The sequence below is a fragment of the Lolium perenne genome, chromosome 4, assembly GCF_019359855.2.
Source record: "Lolium perenne isolate Kyuss_39 chromosome 4, Kyuss_2.0, whole genome shotgun sequence".
NCBI lineage: Eukaryota > Viridiplantae > Streptophyta > Magnoliopsida > Poales > Poaceae > Lolium > Lolium perenne.
Genome location: NC_067247.2, coordinates 388,675,317 through 388,686,375, shown reverse-complemented (window position 1 = coordinate 388,686,375; position 11,059 = coordinate 388,675,317). Strand labels below are relative to the sequence as shown.

At 42.5% G+C, this 11,059-nt stretch overlaps 1 protein-coding gene across 3 annotated transcripts; it reads right to left on the bottom strand.

Annotated features, from left to right (window-relative positions):
* Nucleotides 1-273: 273 nt before the first annotated feature.
* Nucleotides 274-10,786, bottom strand: LOC127297352 (ankyrin repeat protein nuc-2). 3 transcript variants are annotated; one of them, XM_051327661.1, is made up of 11 exons: nucleotides 10,533-10,786; nucleotides 10,253-10,432; nucleotides 9,451-9,585; nucleotides 8,539-8,595; nucleotides 8,320-8,459; nucleotides 2,524-2,610; nucleotides 2,255-2,377; nucleotides 1,350-1,439; nucleotides 1,085-1,273; nucleotides 620-790; nucleotides 274-533 (listed from the first exon to the last, which is right to left on the bottom strand). In XM_051327661.1, the coding sequence occupies exons 1-11, from the start codon at nucleotides 10,681-10,683 to the stop codon at nucleotides 462-464; spliced, it is 1,395 nt and encodes a 464-aa protein (XP_051183621.1). In that variant the 5' UTR covers nucleotides 10,684-10,786; the 3' UTR covers nucleotides 274-461. The 3 variants fall into 3 exon arrangements, with proteins under 3 accessions (XP_051183621.1, XP_051183623.1, XP_051183622.1); XM_051327663.1 differs by lacking the exon at nucleotides 1,350-1,439; XM_051327662.1 differs by lacking the exon at nucleotides 2,524-2,610.
* Nucleotides 10,787-11,059: the final 273 nt, after the last annotated feature.

Below are 11,059 nucleotides of genomic sequence, written 5' to 3'. Positions count from 1 at the left end.
AATACAACAGGCCCCTCAGTTGGGCATCATGGTAGTATATGTTATATAGTAGGCATTAGGTACATCTCCAGCTACTCATGTACATATGTTAGATACAGTACATCTCAGACTGCTTCGGTTTCTCCCTTCGCCAAACACAGACAAACCTCAAACGAAAATGCAGTGTCCTAAAAACATGTCAACAAACAGACCTCCAAAATCTCAGCTGGTGCAGTAGTACCTGCAAGTTTTAATCCATAAGTTAATACTAACACCATACGGTTGCAATCGCGCTGACCCGCACAAGGGACATACACCACCGACAAAACATATAAGCAGTCTCAGCATATCTGAAAAACAAATTACAAGAACAGCCTGCCAGGAGCAATCCAAGCAAGCAATGGGAATTGGGAAGCAAGCAAAGAGAAGAGGTTGCCAAGTTCCTTCACCCGGCTGCTGTCATTCACTTGTCAAGTCCAATTTCAATCCAGATCGTCGCTTCTCAAGTCCAGTTTCAATCCAGACATGAGTGCTTGGCATGCTTGTGCATACTCCTGAACAAGCAGACATCAGTGCATGCCCAGGGAAAATACAACAGAGTATGGAAAACAACAGAATGCCACTGCCTGCCGCAGCTCACCTTGGTCAGTACCAGAGCTGCTGCTTGCTCATAGCAGGAATTTGAAAGATCCATCTCCATAGCTTTGTAGGTATTAGCATCATCTAAAGCCTTGTCCTCTTCACTCAAATGCAGCCAGCAGAGGCTCCTCTTGGCATACAAGGTTGAATCATCAGGGTCAGCCTCCATAGCCTGCAGACATCAAGTCACGCTTTATTGACACCAGGCATCAAATTAGATGCAGACAAAATAATCTAAAGCCCTTTCTTGTCTTCAAAAACCACATGTAAGCATACAAGATACGATACACATCTGATTCGCAAGTGTAGGACGACACAAGGCATAAAGAGTATGTACATGGAGGTAATCTAGGAAAGCACTTATTAATGCAATTCCCATAATCCAAAGCATTTTAGGCCAGAAAGGGTTGACCAACAAGTAAAGTGCACACAAAGCTAATGATAACTATATGATGCAAGAATATACCTTGGTATACAGAGCCAAAGCATAAGCATAAGCATTTTCCTCAAATGCAGCATCCCCTTGCATTTTCAAAACCATAGGCTCGAATGTGACATCCTCTTGCATTTTCAAAGCAAATCTGCTATTTTCCTCTAATGCAGCATCCTCTTGCTCTTTCAAAGCCCATCCATCATGTTCACCAAAGATAGGATCCTAAATCAAATGAACAATTGAAAGTCATACACAAATTTGTTCTTGAATTCAAATAGTACACATGTTGAATTATTACATGAATGCCTGCAGATGTAAGAGGGGAAAGAATCTCAGCGCAATCCATCCATCCTCCGACTACAGCAATTTCTGCTGGAGTTCTACCACACTGTTCAGAAGGATATCAAAGGGGAAAAAAATTAGGGTTTCCGTCACGCAATAACATTAGAGTGTGGAGAAGGCCTACACTGATATTGCCATGAGATTCAAAATATGACGAATTATAGGCGATTGTGCAGGGCTAGTAATGTACAGAAGAATATGAATGTCTACGCAAATGTATGAGTAGCCAGATTTCCCATTATATTCTGGACATGTCTAAAGAGTGAACGGGTGCATGAATGCTTAGAAAATTGTAAGAGATCAGACATACAGCTTCATTGTGGGGCATCTTGGCCAAAAGTTCACCGAGTTATAAAATAACTCCACTAATTACGACATAGTTTCAAAACACCTTAGTTTGCAAGTGCAACATTTCTAAATTTTATTTGAGTATTCAAACTGGATAACAACAACTTCCCATCTTCTATCCTATTTTCCAGACTAATCATAACTGTTCTAAACTCTTAATTCCACACTATAGCACACTGCTTCTTCACTTCCTTGTGGAGTCTAAGTCAATACTGGTCCTTAGCAGGCTAGTCACTTTGTTCCTTTTGAAGTAACAGCCTTCGACAATTTTCATTGAGCAAAATTCATTAGAAAATGGGAAGTACGCATAAAACAGGTTAGTAACAAGCAATGCTTTACTAAACCGAACTAAACCCAATGTCAACATGTGGCATCATTTAAGGCCTTAGCCAAAAGGTCTATTAGACACTTGTAACATACTAACATTCCAAAAATCTATTACAGATCTTTGCAGCTACATTAAGCCATTCATAGGCAACTCAGAAGATCGACAAGAATAGTACGAAAACTCACTTGACCAGGAACATTTGGATTCGCGCCAGCTTCCAACAAACAATTGATGAAGTCAATGAAGCCATGGGCCGCAGCTATTACTAATGGTTGAAAAGGCCTACCAGCATTGGCATCAGCACCAGCCTAAAAAAAGGAATACATTATACTGAATGTTTAAGATAGTGTTTCTACAATATAGTAATGTACAACAGCTTGTGCTTATGTTAGAAACAACATAACCATCGCAAAACTGTCTATGGTAGGAGCTCTAAAGGGACAAGTCACTGCACCTTAATAAGTAGTTCCGCGCATTTAACTGAAGAAGCGAAGATAGTCAGTGTCAGTGGTGTATAGTATAAGCACACAACTCTGTTAGGCTGGAGGAAGGGTAAAGAAAATATTAATATTTCAAAATAGATACCGGAGAAAAATAAATTATCAAATTCTGATATGCAACTTCTAGCGAACATGTAACAAGTTACCGAAAATAGTTTGCATACCAAAAATCACCAAAGAAAAAACAATGCCATATCATCTTTGTTTATTTTTTTCATTGTATCATGTTATATATGTATATACTAATTAGTATTTTAGGCTCCTTTCAATCAGTACACATTTTTGAGCTGAAAGCTGTGGGCAGGCCCCGATAGTAAAATTTTACTAAAGAGATAAAATATATACAAGATGGAAGGGATGTAGGGAATGTACAAATGGGGCTAGCCCAAAGAAAACTATAGAGCATCTAGCCAGGCTATAAGAGATGTCTTTTAGAAGAGAATGACCAAGCTCTAGCAGTAGGTGTTAGATTATTAAAAATGAGAGCATTCCTTTGCTTCCATATATTCCAGGAGGCAGTGGAAAACACTTTGAAAGAAGAAAGGCCCTCCAAACTTGCATCTGACAGTGGCAATCATCTGAGAGAGTTCAAGATTGTCTTCAAGTGTGATGTTGATGGATTGCAACCATTGCGTACTGAAATTACAGTTCCAGAAAAGATGGTCCCTGGAACCCCTGGTTTCCAACAAGGGTTGTTTTATGGTATCCTTAAATAAATAACAACTGTTAATTTTCGTGCATCTAAAGGCTCCCAACAATTCATACCACAGCCAAATAGGTGAGTGGTATGGTTCATACTACTGACCCCGCCAGGGCAAAATCGTCATCGCACAAAAAAATCCCGTAGACGGGCCCGGCCCAAGACAGTCCGACATAGCTCATGTGGTGTGGTCCGAAAAAAGAATCATCATTCCTAACCCTAGAACGAGCTCGTCCACGGCTCCTCCCATTGAAGCCCGCGTCGCCGCCCTGTTCCGGTGGTCGTCCTCGACGGCAGCCCGTCTCCGAAAATCCTATTCGTCCACGCGGCCGCCCACCTCGCCGTTGCCTCCTCCCCTCTTCGTCCGCGATGGTTGGGCGGAGCTGCTGAGGATGAGGAAGAGGACGGCGAGAAGGAAAGGAGAAGGGCTGGCGCAGGCGAGGGGAGGAGGTCTACAGAGGTAGTCGCTGGGACTCAGAGAGCGATGTAAAATGGAAGGGTCCCCACGCCACGCACAGGAAGCGAGGCGTGCGAGCCTTTCTCCCGGTGGACAGTGCTGCTTTAGGACCCGGCGTCGAGGCCGGCCGTCAGCTCGGCCAATGGCGACTCCAGCGGCGAGCGACTCCCGCTTAGCTCTCGCACCATGGTGGGGACCTATGAGAGCCGTGCACTAGGAAGGAGAAAGCCGGACGAGTCGTCTGAACAGGGGAGAAGCAGACTTCGAAGAGCAGCGGGACAAGGTCACAAGGAGAAGTACCAGGAGCTCAAGTGAAATAGACCAATCCGACGAAGTTTTCTTGCCCTGGTTAACTCATGGTAAAATTTTGGATTAGGAGTAGCAAGACACTTTTCTGTGAGATGTTTACTTGCTGATTTGATCAAAGCTTGTGGTAAAACCAAGGATTGAACAAATAGAAATTCAGTTTCAGATTTGATGTCCACACCTAGTAAGTGCTTCGGTTTGTAAGTGGGATTCGGTGGCTAGAAAAACAGTGCACTAAAGTTTAGTAATAATTTATAGCACCAAGGGAACATACCTGCTGTAGTTAGCAACAATAGGGGATAAGGAATATGCTCTCTAAAATACAAACTGCTATTAGTTTGTCGCTTGTCGTTCTTGTCAAAATGTTTAGTAAACTGAAGAATTGAACCAAACTACTTCAGACTAGCCGAAAGGACATCTCTCCGTCGACAGTAGTAGTTGCTAGTAGTGCTTATGCAAATAAGTAATGTGTAACAGGTTGAGAACTGGAGGTACAACTCCGTAATTTCAGTAGCATCTATCCTGGAAGTTCAGAACTTATGTACACTCTTGTGTTAAGTTTTGGTCTGTATAAAGGCGTGTTCTGCATGTGCGTCTCACCAAGTGCACTTTCTACTAGTACATCTCTAGCTGGTAAGTAGTACTAAACTACTAGTCGCTGCCTGAATCAGTTAACTAGCCTCTGTTGAAAATGCAGTGAGCACCAGCTTGGAGTTAGAATTTAAGTAGTGTTGCCTGTACTTTAATGCCCTGCTTGCTTGTTCACGTGTCTAGATTTTAAGGTCATTCCTGTTGTGTGCTTTTGCTAAACTGAACCATGCTAGTTCCAGGAACCAACGACTAGTGTGCACCAGACCTTTGATCAACTCGGCAGGTCAGGTTTAACTAGCTGTTTTAGGACCCAAATCTGACTTTTAAATAGAACGACCTTGAGTTCTTGTTCTTCTCTCTGTTACAAATCATGCATTTGTTTCTTGTAGCTTTGGCCTCAAAAACATCAGTTAGCTAGAGCATTTGTTACAAATCATGCATTTGTTTCTTGTAGCTTTGATCTGTATACAGTGCTGCATTTTTTTTTTTTTTTGGTTTTTGAGTAATTCTGTCATTTTCGTGTCCATTTTTCAGTTAGCTGTTTGTCAATACTATGATTGGCACGACCTAGAGAAGAATCTGGAGCATGAGAATAAACCCTATACCCTATAATATTAGTGCCTACTATCCTCAAAAAAATATTATGTGTCTATTCCTTGTCATATGATCGAAACTGTAGATCTGACCCAAAAGTATTCAATGGACTATACTTCTATTAACCGATAAATGAGAGAATCCAATCCTTATTAAATTTATTTATGCCTTGGACATACAAAAGGGTTATAGTTTTTTATTTCTTACTAATGCAGGATTTTCTAGCCTTTGTGCAACTAAATGTATGCTATATTTAAATCTGGTCATGCACCGTTAGTTGGCTACATCCTGTTTGCTCAAGTAATTTTTATCTGGTTCAGGAACTAGTTGACATCAAGTAATCGGCATTTGCTATACAGACACTTCTGTCTCCAATTACATTTCTGAAGCTGCTAATTTGTTTGGATTGAGAACAATTAGCCTCCTGTGCGCTGCTAGGTGGACCATTTTGTATTACGTAAGTCGGTTGGAGTCTAAAATTGAACAATAAGCCTTCTGGCATTGTCTAGATGGCTAAAGGAAAAATTATATTTCCGTGAATCAGCTGGCCTCAACATACTAGCCAAGTTTTTGCCCATTAGAGAGTTTTTTTTGGTGCTGATTATACTAAAAAATTGAGATCTAACTTCGATGGCCTAGCAGGATGTGGGAGAAATTTTCCTTTCTAGATTAATGTAGGAATATATCACTGGATTAGTGTTCTAATTCACTCAATTACAACTGCCTTTGCTGCCTCTGCGATGATGCTTTGTTGGAAGGCTTCTTTTACGGTACCTTTTACCACACCTAGGAAGAGGAGAGGTATGATTTGAACAACGGTCAGGATTAACCGATTTAGATTAGGCCCGATAGCCCAACAAACGTAGACAATGAAGAAAAAACTGTACTATTCAGCTCGGCCCAACAATTGGATTAGAGAGAATTCTCCAAGGGCCGAGCACCCAGCGTCCGCCGCATCATCAACACCCGGTCTCCATCCACGGCGACCGCCGCCGCCACAGGATCGGCCCGGTCCTGCTTTGCCGGCGAGCGACGCCGCCACCAGGTCGGCCCCATCCTGCATCGATCGAGGGCGATGGCTGCCACCACCAGATCGGGCTGCCGCCACCAGGTCGACGAATCTTCTTAAGGTAACACCGGCACTGGTGATGAAATTTAGAAGCTAGTTCGTTCTAGTTTTATCATCCACTCTTAGATCAAGCCTGACACGAGTCGAAGAAAATCTGAAAAGGAAAACTCTGCCGCTTACGTATTTTGCTCACTCATTTTTTTTTCATGGAAAATGTAGCACGTAGCAGCCCATATATGTGATCTCTTGTGAGATATTTTCTGTTCTGCATAATAGTGTGAAGCTGAAGTGCTAAGTGATAGTACATATCATCTGATTCTTGCAGTTCTTTCAGGAATTATTGCATGCACTATTTATTTAACGCTTTTGGTATTTTGAAAGCACAACTAGCTCGTAGTGTGGTACTGGTAATTAACGACAGTTATAGTGGACTAACGGTTTTATTGAGTTGTATATAAGGTCATATTTCATAGGCGATGCATGAAGGATACTGGATACATTCAGCGATTATCATCACGAAATCAAAATATGCTTCAAATTTTGGATTAGAAGTTAGAAAACGCAAAATGCAGCCCAGGTCAGAAAAACAAACTCAGCGCATGCATAGTCAGGTAAACCATATAAAATTGTTTTCGCTTACAATCTACTAGTACCAATGAATTCTTCTGCTGTAAGAAAATTTGTATGTGCAAATAAGAGGAAATCAAACCTGATAACAAGTGCTGCATTATCCGATGCGCAGGTATCTGCTAGGTGCTCAGGTCTTCATTGTTATATATAATTCTAGGGAACTACTTTGTTTGTTTCATATCTGCATATTATGAATTGTCATGACTGCTGAATGTATGAGAGTTGCTTGACCTATCACTTGAAACAACGTATCCATTTTACTTGTGTAGTAACATGAGTCTTATTTTCATGATTGTCAGACAGCAATAGCACATGGACCCGGTTGAAGTCCTGTTCAGGGAGCTGAAACTTGCAGCACATCGGCTACCATACTCATGTCTTCAACTCGACCACCAACCTATGTGCCGATCCTGGTTCACTCAATTTACTTGCTAATAAGAGAAATATACACCTATAAGAACATGCCAGTACAAATTAGAATGTGATATCAAGTCAAGTTGCACTAACAAGAAGCATCATGTAACCACTTTCAGTTTTGACACAATCAAATATGCAAAGCTAAACAAAAAGATGTACATACTTCTTGATTTGCTCTACCAATATATCAAGTGTCTAAGATCATTTTATGATAACACCAGAAAAGTAATGTCTAAGCTACATATATGTAGCCCATCCAGATACATGGCTTGATAACTAAACGTACCTAATCAAAAGAGCTTATTTTATGTTTTAGGATTAAACCTCCATACATTTTTCATGTCCATCTTGTATAATAAAGCTCCATCTGCAACTAATCACCATATATGGGTCAAATAAACAATCAAAGAGCACAGCATGCCACATAAAAGCTCCATTGTCGCTAACGTCAGATTAAACTCGCGCATAAACTACCCAGTACCAATGCTCGGAATGGCCACTACGTAAGCAGTCGTGTGGATAAGGTGGGAAGAAGCGGAGAGGAGAGGTGAGCACCATCAGGTAGGTAGAGTAGATTAAGGATCTGCGAGTGACTTATATGACTACACAAAAGAATCATGGTTTAACCATGTTATAATCTAGCATGCAGTCATCAAGAATCTAATAGTACATTTTAAACAAGGAGAGATCTAAAGATTAATGAAGAGATACATGATACAAGGATGCAAAGAGCCATAAAATTAGACTCGGCCAATAAAAAAGAAGTCCTGGCTCAGCCAACTCAAGGAAGTAAACACCTATTCCACCTTGACAGGATGAAATCTTTGGAATAAGCAGGGTTGGGAGAGGGAAAAATATACTGCTAGGCCCAACCCTATTCATCCAGTCATGACTTCTCAGCCATATTAAAGAGAATACTGTACTGTATACAACACACATAATATTGATCATAAAGAGCAAATCAAAGATGGGAAAAAAGATATTACATTTGCCTGATGCCGCAACAACAATTCAACCATTCCCACATTTCCACTTTGAGCAGCAATGTGTAACGGTGTTCCTCTTATGCACATAGGGTCAACATAAGCTCCCCTGGACAATAATAACTCTGCTATTTCACAGGTATCTGGATGAAATAAATGAAAATGCTCAGGTCACATTACCATTAGGGTACATTAAAAATAATACGAAAAATAGCTTATTACCTCGGGTGTTAGCTGCCCACATCCTCCCGCCTGCCTCTTCTGCATCGGTACGTGTGCCTGGTGAACGATTTAGTTGCTTATTATGTCCCAATATATGGTTAGGACTGCAAACGGAACTGGGAAAACTTCAAAAGGAAAGTCTTTTTGGGCAGGCAGCATCTAAAATTAGATTTTTTTTTGCCTTGCGATCTCTGCAGATTGATATTAGAAAGCCACCTTGTTTGTATGTTTAATAAGTAAAATGTAACCATGGCCAAGCGCCTAATATTTCAAAAATATATCGGTAGGGCGTTTCTACAAACATGTAAGCTGAAGTAAATATGTAAAGCATATTAAGTGGTTTTTACAAGCAGTAGCAAACTGGGAAACTATTACAACATAGGTAGGACCCAAAAAGGTGTTCGGCAGCTGACCAGAACCTGATCCACACCAATGGTTAAGCATAGGCAATGCAACAAACAAAGAAGAAGAAACTGGCCATACCTAACCAGACAGACCAAAAGCCAATAGATTTTCCAAGCTGAGGACTAGTATTTTAAGCCATAGTCGAGTCCTGTTCAACTCTACTTGTGCATTGTTCAAGGGAAAAGTTTATGCACATGGCATACTGTTGAACTAGCTATCTGAACAAAAAAAAACATCAAATGACAATTGTTCCTATTGCCTCTAGATTGCCAATAGTACCTATTAGCCCAAAAAATGCATCACTAATTAAACTTTATTGTCACCACCTTTAGTTAATAGGTACAAAAGTACAATGTGCAAGACATAGAAAAACAGAAGAGCTGAGACTTACTGTAGGACAGACATCACAACAGTTACAGGTAAATATGAAGCATAGCAGACCAGGCAGGGCAAACTATGTGTAATAAAAACTGAAACGAACATAGGCAGGGGTAAAGAGAAGAGAACCTGTCAGTGTAGCATGATGGAGCGCAGTAAACCCTTCTGCAGCCGCTTTGTTTGGATTAGCACCATGATCAAGAAGAAATCTTATAACTGATGTAGATCCACAACCTAATATTGCAAATAATAGAGGCGTTGAACCTAGCAGAGCATAAGAAAGGCAAGCATTTAATAAGAATGGTCAACAATTCTTGCTTCCAACCAACATAAAGTGGTAGATAATCAAGAGCACTTGCGGCTGCCAAATGCATACTAGAACATCACACAATCAGGTACGACAGGTGAGCTACGTCATAGGATTAAAACAAAGAGCGCGAAAATTCACTCGCAATGCCACCATTGATGTCGATGCTAACACAAAGTTTTATAGATCCATGATTCAGCATGCATTTCACAGAAGCAGCACATCCGAAACACTTCCTCGAGAAAAAATAAAAAGACAAACCTCCCTGCAGAAACCGTAAAAACACAAGAACATTTAGGGGCATCCCACCCACCAACACCAAAATAAAAGAAAGCAATGGTTGTGTATCATGTCCCGCATGACCGCTCTAAGCCACTCTGCACTCCTGTAACATCAATAGTTAAGCTTGAAATTTTTAATTGGATAGGTGGTGATCAGGGATATCCTCCAGCCTCTCAAGAAACAAATGCGTCCTTGAGCAGGATCAAAATTTGCAGAGTTAAGAAACTTAGAAGAAAAAATCTACCGATGCCACTCCAAAGGTTCAGCACAGTCGCACAGGAACAAAGGCACCAGTCAATCCAACTCTGCCAAGTCAAAAAATAGTGCTAACAAACCAATTACCCTCGTCGCCAGGCGCGTCGACGTTGAGGCGGAGATCCTTGACCAGAAACTTGCACATCTCGAGCCTCCCGGCCCACGCCGCCATGTGGAGCGGCCCACGGCCGGAGTACTGCCGGTCCTTGACCGCCGCCACCGCCTCCTCCACGCCTTTCCCCGACCTCCGCAGCTTCTGCGCAGCCTCTGCGCGCGTGTATAACACCACCCACCAAAAAAAGCAAAAACCTCATCAGATCCAGGAGCACCAAAACCCGATAGCCGGCGGCGCGCGCGGGGACCTTACTCCTCACGGCGGGGATGTCGCCATCGATCGCGTCGCGGACCATCAGCATGGCCGTCCAATCATCTTTGGAGAGCCTGCGGTTCCCGAGCATCATCCGCGGCTCGGTGTTGGCCATGGTAAGGGGCTGGGAGGCCCAGCGGAGCTGCCGCATCCCGAGCCCTGGATGGGTTGGAAGGTTCTAGAAGGCTAGGGTTTGGCGAGGAGCTTGAGGCGGAGAGGGGAATGGGGAAAAGGCGGGAACCGTCAGGGGTGGTGCTGCTGGACAGAGATCCAGTGCCTTGCTAGTCACAAGGCACAGCTTGCCTTGTCCCCTCACATCCACCCTTCCCTTCAGATCCAACGGCCACCAACAGATCAAGGCTAAAATCTCAGGCCGTTGACCAGAATGCATGACCAGACCAGGAACGGACCCAGCTTCTTATTCACCCGCACGAGGCAACGGGAGTCCCGTCGCCGCCGCACCGACGCCGGCGCTGCAGCTTCCATCACCGCTCCGCTGTAAAGGACGAGAGCTCCGGCGGCCTTGC

Excerpts from the sequence above, each read along its gene's own strand:
- LOC127297352 (XM_051327661.1), bottom strand. The coding sequence starts at position 10,683 with ATGCGGCAGCTCCGCTGGGCCTCCCAGCCCCTTACCATGGCCAACACC. Across the intron at positions 8,596-9,450 it reads CCATCATGCTACACTGACAG|GCACACGTACCGATGCAGAA; the intron begins GTTCTCTTCTCT and ends ATCGTTCACCAG. Across the intron at positions 1,440-2,254 it reads ATCCAAATGTTCCTGGTCAA|TGTGGTAGAACTCCAGCAGA; the intron begins GTGAGTTTTCGT and ends CCTTCTGAACAG.